The sequence below is a fragment of the Naegleria gruberi genome (assembly GCF_000004985.1).
Source record: "Naegleria gruberi genomic scaffold NAEGRscaffold_21, whole genome shotgun sequence".
Lineage (NCBI taxonomy): Eukaryota > Heterolobosea > Eutetramitea > Acrasida > Naegleriidae > Naegleria > Naegleria gruberi.
The window spans coordinates 280,166-306,036 of NW_003163306.1; the positions used below are offsets into that span (position 1 = coordinate 280,166).

The following is a 25,871-nucleotide window of genomic DNA, read 5'->3' on the forward strand; positions in this document are numbered from 1 at the left end:
CATCGAATCGTTGAAAGGATTTTGTAAATAATTTGTATGTGTGTGATTTTTAAACAACAAATTTACCTTCCGATCATTTTTAATAACAAAAATTTGACACTTGTATTTCTTTTTATATCTATATTTGATAATATCTATCGATTAATACTATCTAACATTGTTTATATTGTTTTGCGGATTATTTCAAAATCGTATAGAAAAATGACGAAAGAAGACGAAAAGAAAGAGAAGGAAAGAATCAAGGAAGAAGAAAGAAAACGAAGGGAAGAAGAGAAAAGACGTAAAGAAGAAGAGAAGGAAGAAGAAAGAAAACGAAAGGAAGAAGAACGTCGTTTAAAAAAGGAAGAAAAGAAACAAAAAGAAGACCAAAAGAAAAAGGAAAAGGAACTTAAAAAACTCAACAAGAAACTAAATGCTTCATCAAATTCAAGTTTTGATGGTGCCCCTTCAACACCAACTTCTGAATTAAATGTTTCAATTGGTGATGTAAATGGTGATCCTTTGGGAGGTCTTTCCGAAACTGAACTAAATGAAAATATTGAAAAGATGTTAAATTCTATTGGAGCTAAGGAAGATGTGAGAGAAGCAGTTCGTGCCAATCAACCTGCAATGAAATATATTTTATGGAAAACATGGTATGAACAGTCCAATGATGATAACATTATTCCTTCCATTGAAAAATTGATTGACAGAATGAATACAAGAAAGGATCGTGAGACAATGCAAGATGTTTTGGTTAAATTACGTAATTCTACAGTTGCCTGGGTTGATTCTTTTATTGATTGTGGTGGTGTGAAGAGTGTAAATGAAATTCTCTCCTCTACAAATTTATTGAAAAAGACAAAGAATAAGGACGATGATACTCTACAATGGTTATGTTTGAACTGTTTACGTGCTGTTTTAAATACTGAAAAGGGTTTAGCTGCAATTGCACATGACAAGACAATCTTTTTCAATATGGCTCTATTGTTGGATTCTGAAAATATTGAAATTAGAATTCAATGTTTATTTATTTTTGCTAATTTTTGCTCTGAGGACAGTGTTGGAGATGGTTACAAAATTATTCTCTCATCATTGGAGCATTTCAAATTTATTAGACGTGAAAAGCAAATGTTTGAATTTTTAGTGACAAGTTTAGAAAATCAATTAGATGTCACCTATATGACACACGTTATTTTCTTATTCAATTCACTGTTAACAAATGCTGATCCAACTGATACTATTACACTCGCCAATCAATTGAACAGTTTGAAGGTAGTTGAAGTAATCAGAGAACAAATTCAAGGGAAACAAATTGACGATGAAGGTTTCCAAGTTCAATTCCAAATGTTCGTCGAAGAAATGGAACAAGCTCTCAAAAAGAATGTTGTCCAAATTGATACTAACGATCCACACCAAATTACCGATCATTTGAGAATGAAAATTCAAGGTACTCAATCTATGGATAGTTTTATGAGAATTTTGAGACATTTGCTCGTATTTACCGATGTTTATGCAGCAAAGTTTACTCTTGAAGAAACTATTGAATTGTGGAAACAAGTGGAATTGTCCGTTGAAAGATTAATTCGTGAAAGACAATTTCTTGTTGATAATATTCCTCAAACACCAACATGTGAAACTCCATCCTCTGCTACTCAACCTCTCCTTCTCAGTCCATTATTGAAGAAGATGAGACATGGTAAATCATTCAAGGACAATACAACTACTGATGGTGAGTCCATAGATGAAACATCGGTAGAAGCTACATCTGTAGCTGAAGAAGCTCTCCATAAAAGATTACTCGCTCAAGATGAAACCATTCAACAATTACAAGCCGAATTAAAGGAAAAGAAGGAAGAATTGGAATTACTTAAACAAGCTGGAGAAAGTGTTACTGGTCAAGTTGAAAAGGAAAAGCATGAAAAGGAGATTGAAAGACTTCAAGATAAAATCAATACTATTGAATCAGAGAACCAAACCTATCAAAAGATGATTTCCGTTCTTGAGGATACCAAGGAAAAGCTTAAAGAAAAGGTCAAATCACTTAAATCTAAACCTAACGAATCCCCAATTGGAAATAGTCAAGAATTTTTCAAACTGAAAGACAAAGCTCAACAATTAGAACTAACCATCACTAAACTCACTACTGATAATGAAAATTTGAAGAAGCAACTTGAAGAAAGTAAGAAGAAAATAGAGGAAAGTAAGAAGGAAATTGCAGAAAAAAAGAAAGAAATTGAAGAAAGAAAGAAAGCTGCTGAATCTGTATCCACTACTGTTGTGACTGCTGTTCCACCACCTCCAGGTTCTACAGGATTCGTCCCACCACCTCCAGGTGATATGACTGGTGTTCCTCCTCCACCTGGCTCAACAGGATTTGTTCCTCCTCCACCTGGTGGTGTCTCAGATTCTGTACCTCTCCCTCCTGGATCAACTGGGTTTGTTCCACCACCTCCAGGTGGTTTAACTGGAGGTGTTCCTCCTCCACCAGGCATGACTGGTGTTCCTCCTCCTCCTGGAAGTGGTATACCTCTTCCTCCAGGTGTTGGTGTTCCTCCTCCTCCTGGAATGACTGGTGTTCCTCCTCCACCAGGTGGTGGTGTTCCTCTTCCTCCAGGTAGTACACCTCCTCCGCCAGGTAGCTTCTTACCTCCTCCACCAGGATTTATGAAACCTCCAAATGCCATGCCAGCTCTTCCTAAACTTCCAGATTTCAAATCAAATGCCAAACTTCGTGCCTTCCACTTTGGTAATATTCAAAATAAGAGTGTTCCAGAAACTATCTTTGCCAAATTCAAAATTATTGATCAAACTCATACAATTTTACGTGATTTGGACACTGCAGAATTTGAGGAAACTTTTGGAATTAAGGCAAGTGCAACTCCTGGTACAGGTACAACTGCTGAACCAAAGAAGGAAAAGATTACTCTCATTGATGGAAAGAGATCTCACAATATCAGTTTACAATTAGGTTCATTGCGTGGTATTCCTTATCCAAAATTAAAACAAGCCATTCTCGAGTTGGACGAATCTGTAGTGACACCTAATAATATTTCAACTATCAAGCAAATTGTTCCAACAGAAGAAGAATCACAACTTTGTGTAGATTATGAAGGTGATCGTGATGAACTTCAAGTTGCTGATTTGTTCTTTATTGAAATGCACGGAATTCCAAAGATGGTTGATAGATGTGAAGCTTGGGAATTCAAGATGAAATTTGATGAAGTTATTGCTGGTATTGAACCAGTAATTGGCAATATTAGAAAGGCATGTGCTGAATTGGAAAGTTGTGATCAATTCCACAAAATTTTGGGTGTTATTTTAACTCTAGGTAACTTTTTAAATAGTAGTAGCAAGAAGGTAGCTTATGCTTTCAAGATGGCATCACTTGCCAAGTTGAGCGATACCAAGGCAGCTAATGGTAAATCCAGTTTATTGACCTACTTGGTTAAATTTATTCAAGAAAAGTATCCAGAATTGGAAACCTTCTATGAAGGGTTGACTTCCGTCAGTGGTGCCACACGTGTTGCTATCGGTTCAATTAAGGATGATATTCAACAAACTAATACTTCCATCAATAAGCTCAAGACTCTGTATGAACAGTGTGCTAAGGATCCATTGGAAGGGGATAAATTCCCATCTGTTATGGGTTCCTTCTTGGAGAAGGTTTCAACAAAAATCAAAACAGTTGAAGACAATTATGCCGCTATGATGACAGAATTGAAGAATGTTGCCCTCCTTTACAATGAAGCTGAATCTGACATGCAAAAGGAACCTGACAAATTCTTCCAACTCATTGATGGATTTGTCAAGAGTTTCAACGATACTAAGGAAAAGTTGAGAAAGGAAAGAGAAGCCGAAGAAAAGAAAAAGAAGAAACAATTACCAACTCCAACCAAAGCTGGAGGAATTGGTATCAACACTTCAGGTATCAATAGAGGAACAAGATCTCCATCCACGAAAACTCCACAATCTCCAGGAGCTGTCTCTCCTAGTGATGAAAGAGGTGGTTTTGATAAGAAGGGTGCACTCTTATTGAAGAATGCTGAACTTTTGAGAAAGAGAAGAAATACTAAATTGAATAGTGTCGATTTAGATATGGATACAACCTCACCTCCAGCTCATACAAGAACTCCAAGTCAATTGAGTGGTCAATTGAGCATGGGAGCTTTTTTAAATAAGCATATTGCTAATAATAATAGTGGTAGCAGCACTCAATAAACTGCTAATATCTTTAAAAATAATAGAAATTATGAATATATTTACATGACATTACACTTTTTAGGTTGCTTTTGGACTCTCTTTTTACATTCGTCAATGAATGCTACATCGTATTCCACACAACCTTGCAACAGAGCTACATTGTCAACTCCGCCAAGTCTCTGTTTTCTAATAAGTTCTTCGAAAATAAGAGTGACATTCTCTCCAAGTTTAGCACTGCTCATCACTATTGAATAGTTCAACAATGAATATTCTGAAATAATTGAATTGAATTCAGATTTATACTTCTCAACAGTTTCTGCTCTATTTTCTTTCAATAAATCCATCTTGTTCATTACAAACACAATTGGCATGTCATTAACTACATAATCTTTACAACGAATCAACAGGTCAACTTGATAACGAACATCTCTCAAAGAACTTTCATCATTCACTGCACAAACAATTACAAAACTTTGACCAACTCTCAGGTATTGATCTCTCATTGCAGAGAACTCCTCTGGACCAGCTATTTTCAAAACATTATTCAAATATTCTATTAAAAACTCAAAAACATACCAGTATCTAGAATATCCAATAATACAGGCTCTCCATCAACCTCAACATGTTTTCTATAAGAATCCTCAATTGTTGGATCGTACTCTGATATAAAGACATTTTGAACGTAGTGAATTGTCAATGCAGATTTTCCTAAAATAGCTTAGTTTTAAATTCAAATAATGAAATACTAACCCACTCCTCCTTGCCCAAGCACAACCACTTTAACTTCTTCTGATCCCTTACTCGGATCATATTTTGGTCTTTTCCACACTTTAAACTTGATGAAACTTGCCAATAGAATTTTCCTCTTCATATCCCCTTTTTTAATCATTTGTGATTTGAGTTGTTCCAACTCCTTTTCAAATGCAGGCATTACAAAATTCTTTTCCAATACTGTCCACCAAAATGTATTGAAATAGTTCTGCATTTCATTCATACTCGAAATTCTCTTGCTGATTGATTGAAAAATTGCTGCCATTCTAATGTCAGATTTTCTACTCGCAGGATTATTCAATTCTTTATCAACTCCGAATGATAAAATATGTTGGAAAATTTCATAGGGAAGTGATGAGAATAGCGTTTGATGGTGGTGAGGCATTTTTTTTCTTTCTTTTTGCATGTTCTTGATTTGATGTTTGTTGTTGATTGGTAAATTTGTGTTCGGGAGGAACGATGAACTTTGTTCCTGCTTTGTAATACTTTATGAAAACATTATTTTGATCTTATTTGCTTAATTATATCATTGGAAAAGAGTTAAGGATAATAAGGATGTTGTGGTGTGTTGTAAAGTTATGTTCAAATTCTGTGGATTGCTTGATATTTTGGCGCGTAATTTTTCAAGCCTAAAAAAAATGGAACGCATTGATTTGAATCAAACTTCTTGTGCGGAGGCACAAAGTAGAAATGATGTGCAACAACAAAATAATCATCAACAGACTGCAGCAATGGATAATAATGAGAATACAACAACAATAGAAGAATCCTTTAAAATAATTTCTAGTTCCAACACTAATGTTATCATTGATAAGGATTTATTGGTTAGGCTTCATCACTTTTATACTAGTCTGGAATCAAGTACTCACATTCAACAGGAGGATTTTAACATTCTTTTATTCGGAACAAGAAAACACACATATCAAAATCAAAATATTTATATTGAATCTTTTAAAATTATTTATGATGAAAATATATTAATTGATTACATTTCCAAGCACAAGGATGGAAATTTACAATTGTTGGGATTTTCTATGAATTTTGACAATTTTGATTATGATTTACAGGGAAAGATAAAGAAACAGTTTCAAAAATTCCACTATATGGTATTAAAGCACTGTATTTTACAAAGATATTCCGGAGGTAAACATAAGAATATTTTGGAAAAGTATATTGGATTGAATATCAAGTCGTTTGTACAGAATCAAGTTTATGGAGGAGATAGTGAAGTTTTTGTTCAATTATTAGCATATTATACCAAAGTATTCTCACCATATTTGAAAAATGAATATATTGATACAATATGTGCAAATGCCTTGTTGGATCAATCAGAAAACTTTGAATGTAAAATAACATATAGACAAGATATTAATTTAACTGTAATTGCTGGTCAATCATCACAATTTGGAAATCATTTTCCATCCATTTCAGAATCTAATAATTCTTCTGGAGTAGATGAGTGTATGAATCATGTATTTATAGAAAATAATAACATTCCTTACCTGGAAGGTTGGATTAATGATCAATTGACCAATGAAAACTCCTCTGAAATATTAAAACTCTTGAAGGAATATGAGGAATTGGAAAAATTTAACAGCTCTCTAAGGGAAGAGCTTTATTTGGTTGAACAAGAGGAATAAACAGTGTTAATTCTTAATCTTTCATGATTGTCTGTCTCAGTAATGAGTAAAAACATTTTGAGTCAATATTTTGTTTATTTACAATTTTAAACTTGTTCGTAATTTCCCTTCTTCTTTCCAAATTCTTGAGGTTCATCTTCTTCATCAAAGAATTGATTTTCATCAAAAGTATCCTCAATTTCACCAGTGAAACCAGATTCACGAACCATTGGAGCATTGTTGTTGTATCCAAGATCTTGTGAAGGTGTGACATAAACTGTGTTTGGAACAGTTTGAGCAGCAAATGAAGGTTGAATAGGTTGTTGAATTGGTTGAGTTGGTTGTTGAATAACAGCTTGTTGACCTGATTGATTATTTTGTTGAGCTGCTTGATTAGCCTTTTCAGCTTGCTTATTGAATCTGAAAGTCAAAGCCTTCCAAATAGCAAAGTGAGCCAATAAAAAGACAGTCCAACCTCCTAAAACAATCAAAAACCATGGGAAATCGTGAACAGTGTAACAGTAAGTGACAAAAACAATAAAGTTAATAACACTGTAGAACAAGGCGTGGATATAAAAGTGATTGAAGAATTGTCTAACCTTGACAACCATACCATGAAGACAGTAGGCAAGTAATAAAACAGCAACTGGATAAACACTCCAAGGGAAGCTTGATGGTGTATGTTCATTCATGGCAATGAGTTGGAAACTTGTTGATGCGAAGAAGAGGGTGTGGAAGGAGAAGAGTCTATCGGAATAAGTAGGTGATCCTTGAATCATCAAACCACCAATAACTAACGATGAAACCCACAAAATATGTATAAACCAAGGATATCCAGTTGGTGTTGTTAAAATCCATATGCAAAAACAAATAATAGAAAGGAAAGCCATTATAAGTGAAAGTCTAACAAAAAGCTTTGGATGTTTGTGTCCTTGTAAAACATCATACTTTTGAATAACACTATCTTCGAGTGCTGTTATTCTCTTTGAAGCTCTATCCACAATTAATCTCTTCTTATCTTCTTTAACTTCAGGAACTCCATTCAGTGAGGCCATTATTGGTGGCTGCTGTTGTGGAGGTACTTGTTGGGCCATCATTGGTGGAGGATTTGAAAAAGTTTGTTCTGATTGCATCATTTTGAATTGATTATTTTCTCTCCGTTATTATAATTTAAATTGTATTGAACAATTTTTGATGAAGGAGATTCTCTAATATTGATCGCCAACGAGTGTCGTCGTTTGTTGTTTGTACTCGTAGTGGGAGTTTAAAAATATTTTTTCTAATTGAAAAATTATAAAAGATAAAAATCGTGCGAGCATTTTGAGTCTATCCACAAGTTTGAAAGTAATTGGAGTTGATTTGCTGCAAGAAAAGGAACAAGAGTAAAGTCGGAAGAGAGAGGAATAGTACTGAACCATTTATTTGAATTTGAATGGAAATTTCTGATTCATAGTGTAGTTGAGAAGGTAATAGGATGAGGAAATTGGAAGCAATTTTCTATTGTTTTCCTTTTGGTTGTTGTTAGAATTGCCGAATTGAAATAATCAAGCATTAACAATCAAGATGAAGTATTGAATTATTTTTTCATCAGCAATGAGATTCTGATTGGAGGAATGATGATATTGACATGCCAAACAGATCACTTTGTAACCTGTGATTGAATGCATTACAATAGTTATTTATCATTTAAAAAGTATTAACCCTGGCTGAGGACAATTAACAATGTATTATCAAGTATAATACGTGAATGAAGGTTTGTTACCCTCACAACACAGCGAGCTACAAAAATATCATAATATTAAATACTAAAGAAGTTCTTGCCAAAACCACTCAATTGGTAGTTCACTTAATTGAAATTATAATAAACATCTATCTCTTCCTTTCCAAGAGAGCTATGAAAAACCATCAACATCAAGAAATTGTCCATTACCTCTTTGGTAACTGAGTAAATATTGTAAACTGACACTAAGGATTTATTCTCTTGATAGAGTACTCTCTCCATCCAGTTTAAACAGTCATTCGTTACAAATATAGTCCTTAATTCCTAGAAATAAAAGTGGCAAGTATTGCTGTAACTTTGAGAGCTCAACTGGAAATACATCAACAAAGGTTCTTCATGGTTTTAATTTTACAACATCCAAACAGACCCATTTAATCATGGTTATCCCCAACAATGTACACATATCAACACAATCCAAAAACTTGTCATTCATGTCAGTAACTGTTTCCTTATCTCATTGTGCCGACCACCCATCATATGAAGTTTTTTTCTGTCTAAAAATACAACAAGTAGAACGTTGTGACAATTTTAACAAAAGAGCGTCCATCTAAGCAAAATAACATCTTAGAAAAAAAGCCACGACATCATCTACGGGAACACAATCGTTGGTTAGTTACGAAAGCAACAACAACAGGACATTTAAATGGCTCAGAGCATGTAGGTCTCAATAGCAGAATTGAAAGACCAACGGTTAATCAAATCAATTGTGGAGAACATTTGAGTAATAGAGGTTCGTGCGAAGAAGGAAATTCTATTTAGATAGGAGGTATTTCTTCTCTTATTAAATCCCATTTGGGTTATCTATTACAATCATAGTATAATGCTAAAAAGTAACATGGGTTGTGTTCTGGCAAGCAATGGCTGCATGAGGTTTGTCCTCTATGGTTTGAACCTTAAACCACACTTGAACAACCAAATAATATTACGTCAAAAAAACAAGATCATCAACACGTTACATTCTCAAGGTGCACAATCATCATCTTGATTGCCGTCAGATATCATTCCAAAGTGCATGCAGAAGAGGCATCAATTCAACAACTTTCCAACACGTTTTATCTTTGTAATACAAAAACGGAATATCACTGATCTAAAACATCAACCTCTGGTTTAATCTGGGAAAGTCAACTTTGGAAACCTCATGCAAAACCGAGTTTTCTAATGCCAAAAGTTAACAAGAGAGCTCTACAGGAGAGACATGCAAAATGACTCAACAATTCTGTAGTTTTCTACATTTGACTTTACCTGTAGGTGGTGTGCCTTAGCTTTCATCGGATTCTTAAGGTCATGTAACCAACGCACAAACTTATACAATCAGTCCCAAGAGCCCATCACACAAGCTAGCTTGATTCACCAAATAACTGGAGGAAGCGACAAACAAATTGTGAAAAAAATCCAAAACCATTCAAGCACCATTGAAACTATTTTTCGTATCATTTGTATTCGTACAAAGACGAAACATAATTTCGAGAAGTGATTGAATATTTGGATTTAAAGAGGATTAGGATTTGGATTAGAGACAAGGAAAAAGGGGGAAACCACAAAGAATGAATTGCACTGGTTAATGAATACATTGCTAGTAGCTTGACCTTCTTTGTGGTCTTCCTCTTTTTTTCTTGTCTCATCGGATGGTAGTAACTGGAGGATATCATGTGTGTACATGTAGTGTTAAAATTTTCTAATTTTTATTCTATTTCACTAACTCAACTATTTACCTGAAATGGTTTGAAACTTTAATCCAAGCTTTTGACAGAGTATTAACAATATTTAATATGAGTATTGAACGGTTGTAAAAAATATTGAAATGGAAAAATATCACCAAACAAATATGCGTTGTCCATTTTTAAAAGTAATGATGTTTGACGTTTAAAGTGAAATTTTTTTACAGCAGAAGACATTTCACACTCAATAGGCAAGCTGCAGAAGTAGACCAGCTACAACATTTTTACAATATGCTTCTTACTACAGATGAGCTGAAGGAATAATATTCAGACCAGCTACAGCAATTAACCTGCTGATGGGCGATCGTTGATTCGACATTTCTTCACCACACATTTTGCCGGAGAGACATCACGAATCTTCTGTTAGACAGGTGTAAAAACTGTCAAAAAAAATTAATCAATAATGCCACCACTGGATTTCTTGAGAAGACATCTTCAAAAAGGAGGAAGTAATAGTTCTTCTCCCGAACCATCAGACCAATCATCACCACAACGAATTTCTTCTATTCGAATTAAACATAAATCCACAATCAATGTACAATTAAAAATTGAAATTGAAACCATTTCACAACACATAACAATTAATGAACAAAACGTTACTTGCTTTCCTGGTGATTTGATAGAAAGTTTTATCAAGGAGAAGTTGTTAAATTTTCTACCAAATAATTCAAACTCTACAACAGATTCCTATCGATCATTTTGTGAAAAGTATGCATTGTTTGTTGTGAGAGAGTTTGGTGATAAAGGTGTTGGAGGTGATTGGATTTTTAATTATGGAATGTCATTTGCAGATTTAAATGTGAAAGGAGTTGTAAGTGATCATTGAAAACTTTTTATTAAATTTGAAAACATTAGTGTACAATAGAATGTGTACTTCAAAAGAAGAAGATACAAGTTCAATTCGGAGTTGACCAACAATTTGCAAAACCAACAGAAATTAATGAATTAAAAACAGTGGAGGAAATTTCATCTGAAATTGCAAAATCATTCATGATAAAGAAGGAGTTTATGGCTGATTTTTCTTTGAAGGATAATTTGCAACAATGGTTAATTCCACAATTAACACTCCGAGAACAAGGACAACAAGTGAATGACAAATCAAAACTTCAATTATCTAAAAAATATAATTTCACATATGACCAACTATTGGAAAATGATATTAAACTAAATGCAGTTAGTTTATCATTAACATATAGTGAAACAAAGGAGAGATTCATGAATGGAAAACTCAATTACAATATTCAAGATAGAACTGAAAGAAATATCATTGCTAGATTGGTTGCATTGTCTATTTTAGCAGAGGGACTTGACAGAAAGTACTACAAGAGAGTGGATGATGTTTCTAAATTCGAATCACTCGTACCTCCTCACTTTTATGCTGAAATTCAAGAAACTCAAAAGATGAAAACCAAAATGAGAAAAAAGTTCATCAAGAATTTACAAAGAAACAAGACCCTTAACATTGTCGATGCTCAATGTGAATATGTGAAATTGTGTTCACAACACCCATTCTTTAAACTCAACTTGTACAAGGTTGAATTTAAGCAAGAATCAAGTGCAGAGAGTACCAATCTTAGTGATTTTACTGAAATTCTATTTGGTATTGATGATCAAGGTTTATGTACTATACACTCTACGGACAGATGCATTACTTCGAGTACTCCATTTACAAGTATTGTGACTTATTCTGCTACCAAAGACATTTTGAGAATTGTCATCAAACAACCAGAACCAATTCTAGAATCTACAATGGTTATCAAATCACCTTTAGCTGAGGAAATTGAACTAGTCATTGCTGGTGCTATTGATTATTCAAATAGAAATATTTTCATGACTCCTCAAGTGAAGGATTTACTGGAGGATGTTCAAGGATCTGATCGAGTTAAAAAGACATCCTTTGCATTGCCAAGAGACGTACCAACAGATGACATTCAACTCTTACTTTCAGATAGAAATATTGTGGAGAAGGCACTTCAAGGATTGACAGAATATAATAGACAAGTCAAAACCAAATCAGGTCCTATTCAGGCACTTCTTGTTGAGAAACAAGAAGAAACCTCTGCACAAAGAAAGAAAGTTATTGGACAGTATATGGAAGAATTGAGCAAAAAGGATCCAAATGATACTCTCAACAATGAAAACATTAATGTATTCAAAAAACCATTCGAATATTTGGAAATGTATGACCCTATCAAAAATACTTGTGAACTGATAGAAGAGTCCTACCTCAGATTGATTGAGGTTGAAATGGAGAGGAAAGCTAGAGAGACTGAAGTTAGCATATTGGAAAATATTTCCAAGGGTCTCATGACAGGAATGTCTGTTAATTCTATTGATTTGGAATCAACCAACTTAGATCAACAAAAGAATAACTTGTATCCAAAACAAGTTCTCGATATGAAGAGAGAATATGATATGGCATTTAAACAAATTCAAGTCGAGTCTGTTAATATGGAATCATTGAAGCAAATCAAACAAATGTTTGATCAGCAAGCTCAATATTTGTTACAATATGAAAAGTATTTGCACGACAAGTTTTTGAGACTTAAGGAAATGCCCACAACTGGAAGTGTTGAATCAACAGCTCCAAGTACCTTCACTTCTCTCAAGAAATTCCCTACTCCACCTGTACCATCATCCAATAACAACTCCTCAAGTGCAAACACACCAACCATATCTACCACACCAAAACCAAGTGGTGAAACTCTTTCTCCAACAGCAAATCTTCCAAGAAAGATTTCTTCTAGCACTACACCTCCTGAACCATCAACATTAAGAACAGCATCACCAACGAGTCGTAAAACTGTTTTTACTCCAACAAGTGCCAAGTCAACCACAACCGATTCCTCACCTCCAAACAATACTCAACCAACAAATTCTAATTCATCATCACCAATTGATTCATCTGCTCCATCAACAAATTCCACAACAGCTTCTGATCCATCAGGTAACAATTCATTTAGTGATTTGAGATCCAGATTCCTCAAACCTGCAACACCCAACACTCCTCCACCCTCCAATGCACTAGCAGAAGAACGAAAGCAAGCCTTAAAGGGAAGAACATCAACAGTTCTTGAAGCCCTCTCCAGATTCGAGAGGAAATAAATCATCATGATGATAATTAAGCTTAATTATCCTTATCTCAACTTTTCATAAGCCTTCCATCTGGTTTACAAGTGTTAGCAGCACTGTATCATCTTCACCCCATACGATCCATCATCTTTATCATCCTTCCATTTAAATTGATTGGGTTTTCCTCTCTTTGCAAATAAACAAACAATAATGTTATCGGCTTGTTGATAGCCAATTCCGAGACAAGGATGTATTTTTTTATTTTTAAAATAAAAACATCAAACAACGATGAAGCAACTCTCAACACCTGCATCAAAGGCATTCCGATCCTTGCTTGCAACCTCGAGAACATCATCATCAGGGCTTTTCCGAAAGACTGATGTTGTGTTTGGGAAGGGAGCCAATAGTTATCAACAAGAACAGTTGAATTCATCAAGGATGATTATCGGAAGTTTGCAAGGTGATTTGAAGAGTAGATTCTTCTCTACATCAACAATTCATAGAAACGAGAAGAAGGATGATGAAGATAATAATGATAATGATGAAAAGAAAAAGAAGGAAGAAGAAGAAGAACAGAAGGATGTTTCTGAAAAGGACAAAACACAAGAAATTAACAAAATGTTCGATGACTTTGAATCATCCAGAAAGAGTGATGAAATTAATGATATTGTAGAGGATAGTGCTGAAAGAATTGAAGAATTATTATCAGATAAGGTAAATGCTGAAGATGTTTCGGATAAAGCAAGTAAATTGCTTTCTCCTGTTAAGCAAACTGAACAATCAATTACAAGCTTCTTTGCCACTCCAACTCCACCTTTTGTTGAAATTGTCCCATTGTACAAAAAACCAGCATTCCCTGGAACTATTGTTCCTATTTTCATTACTGATACTAAATTCATTCAATCCATGTTGGAGAGTGGTTATCATGATAAATTGGTTGGTCTTTTCCTTGTAAAGGATTTGGAAAAACGTGATCAAATGAAGAATGTTGCATCTCTCAATGAAATTGAAACAGTAGGTACTCTTGCAAAGGTTACTAGGGTTGTACCATCTAAAGGTGGTGCTTCAGTAGTATTTGCTGCAATCAGAAGAATTAAGGTAACTGGAACTGTAAATAATAGTAAGAGACTTACTGCAAATATTGAAGAAGTGACTGCAAATAAGGTTGACAAGAATGATCTATCAATCAAGGCTCACGTAATGGAAATTTTCCAACAAATTAAGGAATTTTTATCACACATTGATCCTGTTCAAAGAGAACAATTGAATATGGTATTGGAACAATTGGATCATACTGATCCTGCTGAGTTGTCTGACATTGCTGCCATTCTTTGCTCTCATGATCCTGAAACACTTCAAGAAATTTTACAAACTACAGACATTAGACTCAGATTAGTCAAATCTCTTGAGCTCTTAAAGTCTGAAGTTGAAACTAAAAAGATTCAAGAAAAGATTCAAAGAAATCTTGAGGAAAAACTCAATAATCAACAAAGAAAGATGTACCTCACTGAACAACTTAAAATTATCAAGAAGGAACTTGGTCTTGAAAAGGATGCCAAGGAAGAATTAATGAAAAAATTCTCAGGTGCTGCTGAACAAATCAAGTCTAGAGATAATGTTCCTGAGCTTGTCAAGACTACATTGCAAGATGAATTGAACAAATTCTCCACTTTGGATCCTCATTCAAGTGAATATACCAATGTAAGAAATTATTTGGATTGGATGACATCTCTTCCTTGGGGATTACGTGGTATTGAAAACTTTGATTTGATCAAAGCTTCCAACATTCTCGATCATGATCACTATGGACTCAAGAAGGTAAAGGAGAGAATTTTGGAATTTATTGCAGTTGGTAAATTGAAGAATACCACAAAGGGTAAAATTATTCTATTGATGGGCCCTCCTGGTGTTGGTAAGACCTCTATTGGTAAATCTATTGCCTCCTCTTTGGGAAGAGAATTCCACAGATTCAGTGTTGGTGGTTTGACTGATGTCAGTGAAATTAAGGGACACAGAAGAACTTACATTGGATCTATTCCTGGTAAATTAATTAATATCATGAAACATTGCAAGACTAATAATCCTGTAATTATGATTGATGAAATTGATAAATTGGGAAGAAGTCATCAAGGTGATCCAGCCAGTGCTCTCCTTGAAGTATTGGATCCAGAACAAAATAATGCCTTTGTTGACCACTATTTGGATGTACCATATGATTTGAGTGATGTCTTGTTTGTTTGTACAGCTAACGTTCTCGACAGTATTCCTGGACCACTTCTTGACAGAATGGAAGTTTTGAGACTCAGTGGCTATATTCTTGAAGAAAAGGTTCATATCACCAGAAACTACCTCCTTCCAAAAAAGATTGAAGAGACTGGACTTTATGTTCAAAAGGCTAAGGAGAAGAAACCTTTGCTTACTGTTACAAATGGTCTCATTGAAAAACTAATTAGAGAACATTGTAGAGAAGCTGGTGTAAGAAACTTGGAAAAGCACATTGAACTGATCTGTCGTAAGGTTGCCTATAAAATTGCCAAATCTAATAAGAAACCAGCTCCAATCCATCTCACTGAAAATGATTTGGAAGAATTGGTAGGAAAGCCAGTATTCACATCAGATAGATACTACCTCACCACTCCTGTAGGTGTTACTATGGGTCTTGCTTGGACATCAATGGGAGGTTCCACATTGTATATTGAAACTATTTCAGAAAAACTAGGTCAAGCCGATATCCCAGTTGCAACTACTGACAATGCCACTACAACTGCATCTGTTCCTATGAATGGCTCACTCAAGTGTACAGGTTCTATGGGAGATGTAATGAAGGAATCATCATCAATTGCTTACTCCTATGCTAAGAATCATCTGTTCAATGTTGATCCAAAGAATGACTTTTTCAGAAAGACAAATATTCACATGCACATTCCAGAAGGTGGTGTAAATAAGGATGGACCTTCTGCAGGTGTTACAATGGTGACTTCACTTCTTTCTCTTGCTCTCAATAAGCCTGTAAGACATAACTTGGCAATGACAGGAGAATTAACCATAACTGGTAAGGTTCTTGCTATTGGTGGTGTTAAGGAAAAGGTTATTGCTGCCAGAAGATCTGGAATTACAACTGTAATTCTGCCTGCTGGAAACAGAAGAGATTGGGATGAATTGGATGAAAATATCAAGAAGGGATTAGAAGTTCACTTTGCTGATTATTATTCAGATGTTTTCAGAATTTCTTTTGGATATGATGAAGCTGAAAATTTGGAAGCTATTGAAAAGGATCGTCAATCACCAAATCTTATGGATCTTTCTTCTTAAGTGTTTTATTGTAAATAATAAATTATTTTTCTTTCGAGAACCTCAGCTTTAAAGTCAATCTACCTTCAGGTCCAAACAGTTCATAAACCCAATAGTAGAAGAAACCCATCATCTTCATTTTGAATGGTCTATTTACCCAATCCTCATAAGTTATTTCTTTGGAAACTTCAAGCTCACGTTTAAAGTCTTTCTCAAGCTCAGATGCCAATTTCAAATCATAGTGTTGAATTCCAATCTCTAAATTAGTTTCTAAACTCATTCTATCCAAATTGTAAGAACCCATCGATGTGAAAAATCCATCTATTGTCATGTATTTAGCATGAAGGGTCTTTCCAAAATATTCGTATACTTTGATACCTTGCTTTAAATATTCTCCATAAATATATGTACTGATATATCTCATGCCAGGAACGTCACTTCTTCCACAAGTTAACAGTCTCACATCACATCCATTCTTCTTTGCAGCAATAAGAGCTTGCTTTAACCTTTCAGGTGGGTAGAAATATGGTGTTGAAATGTAGCAGTGACTTCTCGAATTATTAATTACATTACAAATATTCTTGTAGAGAGCTGTTTTGTGTTTTTTAGGATCTGAAAATAATACTTGTGAATAACGTCTTTCTTCATTATTTGTTGGTACTGCTTCTTCTTCAATATTGTCTGTCATATTCCAAGAGTTATTTGGATCTTTATCAATGTCAGTCAATAAATCCTCTCTGTTAAATTCCCTAACTATATTCTCTCCTAGTTTTGATTTGGATTGTTCCAAACTGAAAAGTAGGGATAATGTCAAATAGGATACACTTGGTCCATCAACCATGCAATGCAAATCACGCATGTGACCTATTCCTGATAGCAGTACATTATAATCAGTAGTATTAGATCTTCCCTTTTCAATATATTCATCCAACTCATCAAGTAAATTTTCATCCAAAGGAACATCCAATACGCCTTGGTCACCTTCATCAGTGAAAATCTCCTTTTCCAATTGTTCTTCTGTATACAGTGCTCTATCAAATGGATTTGAATATCTATTTTCAATATTCATTCCTCCAATCAAGCCAATTTTATCATCAACAACGCAAACTTTCTTGTGATTTCTCAATGTTGGAGCTCTACTAGGATGTCTAAAAAAGAAATTATATAATTTCAAATCCTTATCATTAAATTTCAATATTTTCCCACCAGCTTCTTTCAATTCTTGAATTAAATCCTCCTTTTCAAAATCAATATGATAACTTCCGAAAGCATCCACTGAAAGAATAACTTCCACTCCTCTATGAGCAGCTTGAATTAATTTCACCAAAGTTTTATCTCCAATTTGATCTGTTGAAATTGTATAACAATCAATAAATACTCTCTTCTTTGCTTTATCAATACCATTCCATAAGGCTTTGAAATAATCAGCACCATTGAAATAAATTTCCTTTACTCTATTATTCTCGGAAAATCCTCCCAACGATATTGATTGTGCAATGGACATGTACCACGGAAGGGTTAAATCTCTACCAACCTTTTTAGATAATTCTTGTAAATGTGGATAGAATGATGAAATTACTTCATTTGTTGCATTTGCCACTCCACCATGTTTCCAAATCCAACTCTTTGATTTAAATGTAAATCGATGATAAATTCTCGAATAAAACAATGATGTATAATAGGAGGAAGGAACCGGTGATTTGGCTATAATAGAAGCAGCAGCAGTAGTAGTAGATGATGCCGCCGATGATACCAATCGATTCATTTTTATTTTTATTATTATTTAAAGATTTTGATTTATTATTATTTATTAATTTAATTATCATTAATCATTAAATTATGAATTGATGGAATTGCAGTTGTTGCTTTTGTCGGAAAAGCACAATTATTATCCCTACATTAAAATAAGGTCAATAATAAAGTAAAGTGCCATTCATAATTTGCATGAAATTCAATCAATTTTATAAAGTGAAATGGTGACCAAAATTAAGCATCTGTGTAATATTTTGCCATTTGAAAGTAATCATGGCTTAATTGACTTTAAAACAGGTAGGTGGAAATGTTAAACTATAAGATTAGAATTTATTTACAACTTTTTTTCCATGTATTCCTCTCTTGCAATATTGGTTTGAGTTGGTTGATTTAACATTCCACCACTTGTAGTAGTTGATTGAGGAACATTTACTCCTGTTGTTGTTGCTGGCTTGTGTGGAATTCCAACATCTTTAACTCCAAATTGACTTGCCAAGTTTGGATCAGTTTCTGCCAACTTCTTTTGTTGTCTGCTTTCGTAAGTGATATTGCTGTCAGTGTCATGAGTGAATGGATGTAAGACTTTTTCCTTAATATTGTGGATGGTTCCACTGCCGGTTGTGCTTGTTTTTTGAGGTTGCATTTTGATATTTGTTTTTTTTTGCATGAAATTGTGAATATGATGTTCAGTATTTATGAGATTTTCAAGAATTACTTTATTTGGATAATTTACAAAGAAAGAAAGTTGTTTTTAGAAAATCTCAACTTGGGCAGTTATGTAAATGTCAATTATCTGAAATCAGTAATTTATTCTCAATCTAATAGGTGAAGATTTTGTCTTTTTGGCGAATTGGAATGATTGAATTAGCAAAATTGGCATCTAGACTTTTTAAAACAAATGCACATTTCTAGATTCCTTTACAATTCAATCCATGTGTACAATCACATTATGTTACAATAATTTACAGTTTTATTGAGTTCAGAACAACAAGCATGGCATCAGTCTGTTCTCAATCTTAAAAGGTCAGCTTTAGAACCAAAGAGTTAAGGAAAATAAGGAGGATACTTGCTTTCCTTAGATACCCACCAGACAGTGGAAGAAATACTCAGCTTAACCTTGTTTACAACAAATTGTTAATCGCCTCGTGCGTACTATTTTTACAATCAAATTATTTCAAAAAAAATAGCAAAGCAATGAAAGCAACCCTGCCAGAGGAAAAAAAGGTCCCTTCGAAAGGTTCATGTTTCAAAGCAAGTATTGTGATACCTATAAGGTTTGTTTAATTTATTGATCGATTCCGAAATAAATTGATGATTAAAGCGTGCTCGTGTTGAGTTGGATTGTTTGGGTGAATTATTCCGATCAATCAGCAATGACAACTACAAATTATTACAAGACAAGTAATACCTCTAGAAGTGGATCTACCAAACAATCACTTTGTGTTGGAGCTACTTCAGGAATTGGAAAAGGAATTGCCTTGAAATTGGCCTCTCAAAATATGGATGTTTCAATCATGGGACGAAATGCACAAGCTGGAAAGGAAATTATTGAGGAAATGAAGAGAATTTTCCCACAGGGCAAATTTGAAATGATTCCAGTTGATGCATCTTCAATGAAGGACATTAAGAGAGTTTGTGAGGAATATAAGAAGAATCACAATCGATTGGATTATCTAGTTCTCTCGCAGGGAATTTCCAGCATGGCTGGAAGAACAGAGACAAAAGAAGGAATTGATGTCAAACTAGCTCTCCATTATTATGGAAGAGTCATGTTTGTTAGAGAATTACAAGATTTATTGAGATCAACTCTAACTATTTCTTCAGATGTGAGAGTGTTAACTGTTTTATCGGCTGGAATTCATGGAACCTATACCAATTTGAATGATCTGGATTTGAAAGAAGATTTCTCATTGAAGAATGCTGCTGATGCTGCTGGTTTTTACAATGACTTGGCCATGGATCAATTGTCCAGAGAGGAAGGAAATGAAAATATTTCATTCATTCATCAAGCTCCAGGATTTATAGCCACTCAATGGGGTCGTGAATTGCCAACAGCTGTCAGATGGATTATTCGTGCAGTTCAGAAATTTGCAAGATCTACAGAACAATGTGCAGAATATTTGTTTAAGGGTTTGACAGATGAGTTAACCAAGAAGGGCTTCCATGTTTTAAATCAATATGGTGAACCAACCTCAGTTACCAAGGATCATAATGAAATGTACAGACAATATATTTGGAAACACACTTTGGAATTATTGCATAAGGCACTTGGAAAATAAATCCTTCTACATCATTGAAATACTTGGATTTGCCTCCACCAAAAAGTACCATATCCAATCCATAGGCTTAAATGAGCAAAAACGCTTGCAGAAACTCTTTTACCAGCTTTCTCGAGTAACAATGTTAATGATTTTTTTTTAAAAATGAATTTCGATCTGTAAAAAATACCCAAAGCGACAATAAGGGAGAAATAGTAAGGCAGCCCCACACTAGAAAAACAATAAGGACAAGAATGAAGAAGAGTTTGAATCGATCAGATATTGTTAGACAAAATTCCTCCACAACAAATGGGAGAGGAAACAATAATACGTATTCTATGGATCCGAGGAGAAGAACATCATCTCGGAACAATCAATCTCAAATTCTATCAGCCAAGGCAATAACAACCCTTGCAGAGAATATGAAAAATCTACAACCTCCTAAAACCAATGTAAATACATTTGATGATGAAATTAATGCAAGGTTAATGCAATTAGAAAGAATGGCCAAAGAATTAAATAATGAAAAGCCTCTTGTTGAACGGTTTTCAAAAAGATTTTCTGAAATGAAAGAACATATTGATAAGGAGATGGGATCTAGAGTATTACGGATTGAATCATTGGATACAAATATTTCCATGTTGAAGAATGAATTAAATTATACAAACAAATTGGTGGAAAGATTTGCCAGAGGATTGGAAAAGTGTTTGGAAAAACATCCATCAATGATTCCCGAAAATATCGAAACTAAAAACAAGAAGGAAATTACAGATGAGTAGTTTGATTTATTGAGGAATTTACTTAGGAATAATTTAGGTTTTATGTGATGAAGTACAATTTCACCACAAAAAGATTGGAAATTTACACATTGTGGATTCTGTCAGATCTACTTGTTGAGGTTAGCCCATTGACCAAGAATAGTATCAGCAACACTTAGGTCCTCTAATTGTTTGGAAATGTCAAACTTTTCAATGATTTCTTCTGCTTTTTTGATTTCTTCTCTCTTCTTGAATAAGTGTTGAAGTGAAAAACCTCTCTTTTCTGCTGGATTAATAGAGGATCTAGAAGCTGAGGAAAGAACAGAAGGTCTCTTTGGAGACATCATTCCAAAATCTTGATGATCCAAACCAAAAGCAAAATCCAATTCTTCTTCTGACATTTCTCCCTCTGAACTCTTTTCAGTACCAAAATAAAAACTGCCATCGTCTGAACATTCCGTGAATGTATATTCAGTATTTTCAAAGTTTTCCTTGTTTTCTTGTACTGCTTTCTTTCTAAAGATTAATCTTTTGAGACGTTTCAAATTTGATGTTTCACCACCTTCAACTGATTTTTTAGCAATCTTATCTAAAAGCTTCTTAACGGAAGGGCTGTTAAAATTCAATCTCTTCTTCTTTTGTGTGGAAGCCTTGTTGGCAGACTTTGGTGAAAACTTGGTAATTTTGGCAGGTTGTGGTGTGGAGAAGGTTTTACTAAATCTTGAAGAAGGAGAGGCAGTGGTAGTACTACCTCTGATTGAACAATTTGGAGAAATTACAATTGGTGAAAGTGGTGATCTGGCAGAAGACTTTCTATTCTCTTGTTGGTCTTTAGTTGGTGTAAATTTCATCTTGTTTTTAATTAGTTATTTTTTTTGATGTGATTATTGACAGTTTCTGTTATTTAATATTTTTGAAATTATTAATTTAACGGTTTTTGGCGGGTTATCACAAATCACCAACAAATACTGAAAGAATACAATGTAAACAGCCATATCATCAAACAATTAAATATTTAGATTAAAAAGATTTTAAAATTTAATTAGTTGTTTCTGATGGTTGTGAGGCCAATTTTTCTTCAACAAATTTGTTCCATCTGCTTGATCGTTTTTCTTTGGCAGATTTGGAAATTGGCTTGCTTTGTCTGAACATTAGGTCCTCGGTGTCTTCTACAAAGTAAAGCTTAAGGGTGGCTATACATATTTTACACTCTAGTTTGTTACGAATGAGTAAATCGTGTTGGGACTTCTTGAGTAAAACTTGTTTCTTGTTTCTTGCAAGGTAAACACTTGATTGTTTTAACAAATCAGCAGGAGGTGGTGTTAATAAAAATTCTTGAACGTAGCGCAGAGCCTTGTTTTCAGCTTCCAACTTTTCCAAGTCCATTTCTGGTGGATCAATTTCATCAATACGAGCTTTTTGTGCTCTCTTGTTAAATTCAAGAATATAACAAACTTCATCTCCGATGAGCTTCTGAACATTCAGTCTGTAAGAATTGTCCAAAAACTTGTTAACTCTTTGAAGTTCATATTTAAATGGTTCCAAATAATCGACACACATTTGTTTGTAATCACTAATCATTGTGTAAACATGCTTTTGGAATTCAACAAACACTCTATCAAAAGTGTAAACAATATATGAATCATATCCAAGAAGTTTCTTACAGTCCTCTTCATATGATGTTGCTGTTCCCAAACCGTTTAAGAATCTGATCATTAGTATTATAAATTGTGAATATAATTCATCTGGTGTCTCTGGATTTGTATCAATTTCCATATTATCTGTTACAGTTGTCATTTCTTCAATTGCCTTTTCTCTTTCCTTCTCTTTTCTTTCATTGTTGAAAGCACTCTTCTCCAAGAGGGTATCGTGATCTTTCAACACACTAGCAGTATCTTGGTCTCTCTTCTTAGATTTACTTGCTCTCTTACAGGCTTCTTTAGCCTTGGAGAGTTTTTCATAGAGAGAGCAGTAATAACGGAAGAAAAGGAGAAAGTGTGAGTTCGCATAGAACAGGTTATTTCTTAGTTTGTTATCCTTGGTAAGTTGTTGTTCTACAATTGGAGGGAATTCATTAGTGGAAGGTTCAGTTGTTGAAGTTTGAGCAAATAAATCTGTAAAGTAGACAATTGGATTAGAATTAGGTGATTCACCTTCTGGTACTTCCTTGATTGATTCATCATAACGTTCAACTTTTTGGTATTCAGAAGCAGATAAATCAAGGAAAGGAATCAAAAAGTCAGACCAAAGTTGGTTGATACTGGAAATTTCTTCTTCAGTTAATTCATTAGTTAAATTAATTAACATGTAATAAATATCATTGTGAATGCTCTTATCTGGGAAATCAAATACCAAAGGTCTTGAATATTCGTGTCTTTGTTTGATATCTTTGAAAATATTCTTAAAGTGGAGACGTTTCTTTTCAATAGTCTTGAAAGTATTATATTGACTTTCCATTGCTTTTTGGAAATTCTTTTCATAGATATCATGCCAAAATCTGTTCAATTCCTTTCTGGCCTTTCGCCATTCTTCATCTTTTTGTTTAAGTCTCTTATAGACAACAGGAATTGCAACAGTTGGATTCTTTCTTAACCCTTCAAGAATATCATTACCCTTATCGGCATAAATTCTATTAATTGTAGCCTTGTGGATATCTTTAAGCATATCAATTCCAAATGTAATTGGTTCATCATTATTAATCTTTTCCATGAATGAAGTAAAGAATTTAATTGTTGAGACATTTTGTTCAACAACAATATCTAATTCTGTTCTATCATCCTCACATTGATAAATAATTTCATCATATTGGCTCTTCTTTTGAATATCTCTACTTTCTTCACTACCAGCTGGAACGGAAACAAATTCATCATTCAAGACTTGATGGCACAATTCTGTTCTCTCCGAACAAATTGGTTCAGAGTACTTTTAACAAGAGATTAATACAACATGTAAAACATTATGTTACATACATTCTTACTTTGAAGTCTATAGCTAGGACCGTAGGTATATGATTTAGATGATTCACTAGGTGGTTGTGGTCTTTCTCCTCTCTTTTGCAAATTCTCATCTGTTTATATTAAATGTCATATATAAAAACAAAATTAGTTAGTAATTATGTAAAAATTAAAAAAGTGTGAATTTACGTTGAGAAATATTCACAAGGATGGTGTCAATTGTGTTATGATGTGATTGGATGATCTGACCTATTGTATTTGTAGAAATTAATCTTTTCAACTTCTTAAATAAATCTGAATTCTTTCTAAGAGCTTCATTTTCACTAATCATATCTATTAATTCACTTCTATCAATGATATCCGTAGTATACAAATTGATGGCCTTAAGTATTTGATTATATTCATGAATACCCAATCTTTCTTTTAGATCGTTAAAGAATTGTGGAGATTCTATATTATCATATAAAAAAGAATTAGTGTTATGTGTGTGTGTGTAAAATGTGTGAGAATAATGTTGATGTTTACCTTCATAGTAATCAAAGTCTTCCAATTGTTTTGATTTTGCTGTAATTCTTGATGTTCTTCTCTTCTTGTCATCTCCTGATGGTGTTGATTGACTTTGCTATTATTGTTATTATTGATCAATTCAATGTTATGAATTAAAAATACAAACCTTCTTGACCTTTCTTGTTGGTTTCTTTTCAACCGGCATTGGTAAGAATTGAGCAAATTCATGTAAAAGATCATTGTGGTCTCTGAATAACTCGGATACTTGTTCGTAAACTTTCTTAATTGTTGTTTGCTGTTTTTGGTAATTATGAAGTATATCTAAAAATGATTTGTATGTTGCAGGACTATCAGCAAACCTCTTCTTAATTTTAGTTACGTATGAGATAGCTTGTTCGAAATCAATACTTCTTTCACTTCTTGTTGTGGCAGGTGGAGTAGAATCAGTTTTAGGAGTTGGAATCGTAGGTATAGGAACGCGAGGTGGAGGTGTTGGAGTGCTTGCCTTCTTCTTAACTTCAACTTCATTGTTTGTATCCAACTCAATCTTGTAACCAGGTGGAAGGAATGAGTTAAAACCTAGAATAAGATGAGTATGAGTTTTGAACAATTCAGAGACCTTTTGAATGACGCCAGGTGTATCAATTCTGTTAATAATAATATTATTAAATTTAAAATTAATTTTCATTGTATTGATGGAACAGCAAAATTAATCACAACTCAAAACTTGATTACTTACATATGGTTTTTGAACTCCTTCATAATCTCTAAGAATCTAGCATATACGTGTGGTTCATTTAAATATGTTCTCTTTACGAGATCTAGATATGCGAGGGCATCTGATACTCGAAGACTGTTGACATTTAAGCTTCCAAATCCATTCCAATACTTACGCTTGTTGATTATTATTAGGAGGAGGAGGTGTTGTTGCAGAAGAACTTGTTGGTGTTTGCACCTTTGGTACTTTAGTTTTTGGGTTGGCATCATCTGCTCCAGGACCTTGTGATGATGTTCTCTTCATTTTTTTAAATTTGTTTTTTAGGGGATTTTGTTTTTCTTACGCGCCACAAAGATTATTCTTCTGTATGTCGCTTTCTTCTTGGGTTAAAGCTTTTTGAAATCAATATTGAATTTCAATAATCTTTAAATAATATTATTGAGGAATGAGTTTCAGTAAAGGTGTTGGTGTTGTATTGGAATCAATTCAAC

The 25,871-nt window shown here is 33.9% G+C and overlaps 11 protein-coding genes across 11 annotated transcripts; 5 read left to right on the forward strand and 6 right to left on the reverse strand.

The window, feature by feature from the left end:
• Window positions 1-201: 201 nt before the first annotated feature.
• NAEGRDRAFT_79577 (diaphanous-related formin) lies at window positions 202-4,216 on the forward strand (the record flags this gene model as incomplete). Its single annotated transcript, XM_002677673.1, has 1 exon — window positions 202-4,216. One exon carries the CDS (start codon window positions 202-204, stop codon window positions 4,198-4,200), a length of 3,999 nt encoding a protein of 1,332 aa, XP_002677719.1. The 3' UTR covers window positions 4,201-4,216.
• Window positions 4,217-4,410: 194 nt separating this feature from the next.
• Window positions 4,411-5,338, reverse strand: NAEGRDRAFT_67073 (ras family small GTPase; the record flags this gene model as incomplete). Its single annotated transcript, XM_002677770.1, has 4 exons — window positions 4,411-4,453; window positions 4,486-4,708; window positions 4,759-4,890; window positions 4,933-5,338. 4 exons carry the CDS (start codon window positions 5,336-5,338, stop codon window positions 4,411-4,413), a joined length of 804 nt encoding a protein of 267 aa, XP_002677816.1.
• A 253-nt stretch (window positions 5,339-5,591) lies between these two features.
• Window positions 5,592-6,593, forward strand: NAEGRDRAFT_67074 (uncharacterized protein; the record flags this gene model as incomplete). Its single annotated transcript, XM_002677674.1, has 1 exon — window positions 5,592-6,593. One exon carries the CDS (start codon window positions 5,592-5,594, stop codon window positions 6,591-6,593), a length of 1,002 nt encoding a protein of 333 aa, XP_002677720.1.
• Window positions 6,594-6,648: 55 nt separating this feature from the next.
• Window positions 6,649-7,809, reverse strand: NAEGRDRAFT_79578 (uncharacterized protein). The gene has a single exon (XM_002677771.1). It carries the CDS (start codon window positions 7,706-7,708, stop codon window positions 6,680-6,682), a length of 1,029 nt encoding a protein of 342 aa, XP_002677817.1. The 5' UTR covers window positions 7,709-7,809; the 3' UTR covers window positions 6,649-6,679.
• Window positions 7,810-10,473: 2,664 nt separating this feature from the next.
• Window positions 10,474-13,199, forward strand: NAEGRDRAFT_79579 (uncharacterized protein; the record flags this gene model as incomplete). The annotated part of the gene is made up of 2 exons (XM_002677675.1): window positions 10,474-10,881; window positions 10,926-13,199. 2 exons carry the CDS (start codon window positions 10,474-10,476, stop codon window positions 13,173-13,175), a joined length of 2,658 nt encoding a protein of 885 aa, XP_002677721.1. The 3' UTR covers window positions 13,176-13,199.
• A 231-nt stretch (window positions 13,200-13,430) lies between these two features.
• On the forward strand, window positions 13,431-16,492 carry NAEGRDRAFT_79580 (lon protease; the record flags this gene model as incomplete). Its single annotated transcript, XM_002677676.1, has 1 exon — window positions 13,431-16,492. One exon carries the CDS (start codon window positions 13,431-13,433, stop codon window positions 16,452-16,454), a length of 3,024 nt encoding a protein of 1,007 aa, XP_002677722.1. The 3' UTR covers window positions 16,455-16,492.
• A 29-nt stretch (window positions 16,493-16,521) lies between these two features.
• Window positions 16,522-17,061, reverse strand: NAEGRDRAFT_866 (uncharacterized protein; the record flags this gene model as incomplete). The annotated part of the gene is made up of 1 exon (XM_002677772.1): window positions 16,522-17,061. A coding segment is annotated over one exon (540 nt), but the record flags the coding sequence as incomplete, so codon positions are not given.
• A 1,458-nt stretch (window positions 17,062-18,519) lies between these two features.
• Window positions 18,520-18,828, reverse strand: NAEGRDRAFT_67079 (uncharacterized protein; the record flags this gene model as incomplete). The annotated part of the gene is made up of 1 exon (XM_002677773.1): window positions 18,520-18,828. One exon carries the CDS (start codon window positions 18,826-18,828, stop codon window positions 18,520-18,522), a length of 309 nt encoding a protein of 102 aa, XP_002677819.1.
• Window positions 18,829-19,558: 730 nt separating this feature from the next.
• On the forward strand, window positions 19,559-20,479 carry NAEGRDRAFT_57908 (FabG domain-containing protein; the record flags this gene model as incomplete). Its single annotated transcript, XM_002677677.1, has 1 exon — window positions 19,559-20,479. The coding sequence occupies one exon, from the start codon at window positions 19,559-19,561 to the stop codon at window positions 20,462-20,464; it is 906 nt and encodes a 301-aa protein (XP_002677723.1). The 3' UTR covers window positions 20,465-20,479.
• An 850-nt stretch (window positions 20,480-21,329) lies between these two features.
• Window positions 21,330-22,052, reverse strand: NAEGRDRAFT_48764 (uncharacterized protein; the record flags this gene model as incomplete). The annotated part of the gene is made up of 1 exon (XM_002677774.1): window positions 21,330-22,052. One exon carries the CDS (start codon window positions 22,050-22,052, stop codon window positions 21,330-21,332), a length of 723 nt encoding a protein of 240 aa, XP_002677820.1.
• Window positions 22,053-22,218: 166 nt separating this feature from the next.
• On the reverse strand, window positions 22,219-25,683 carry NAEGRDRAFT_79582 (histone deacetylase complex subunit Sin3b; the record flags this gene model as incomplete). The annotated part of the gene is made up of 7 exons (XM_002677775.1): window positions 22,219-24,123; window positions 24,171-24,268; window positions 24,405-24,605; window positions 24,681-24,777; window positions 24,829-25,309; window positions 25,402-25,515; window positions 25,556-25,683. The coding sequence occupies 7 exons, from the start codon at window positions 25,681-25,683 to the stop codon at window positions 22,240-22,242; spliced, it is 3,003 nt and encodes a 1,000-aa protein (XP_002677821.1). The 3' UTR covers window positions 22,219-22,239.
• Between the last annotated feature and the right edge of the window lie 188 nt (window positions 25,684-25,871).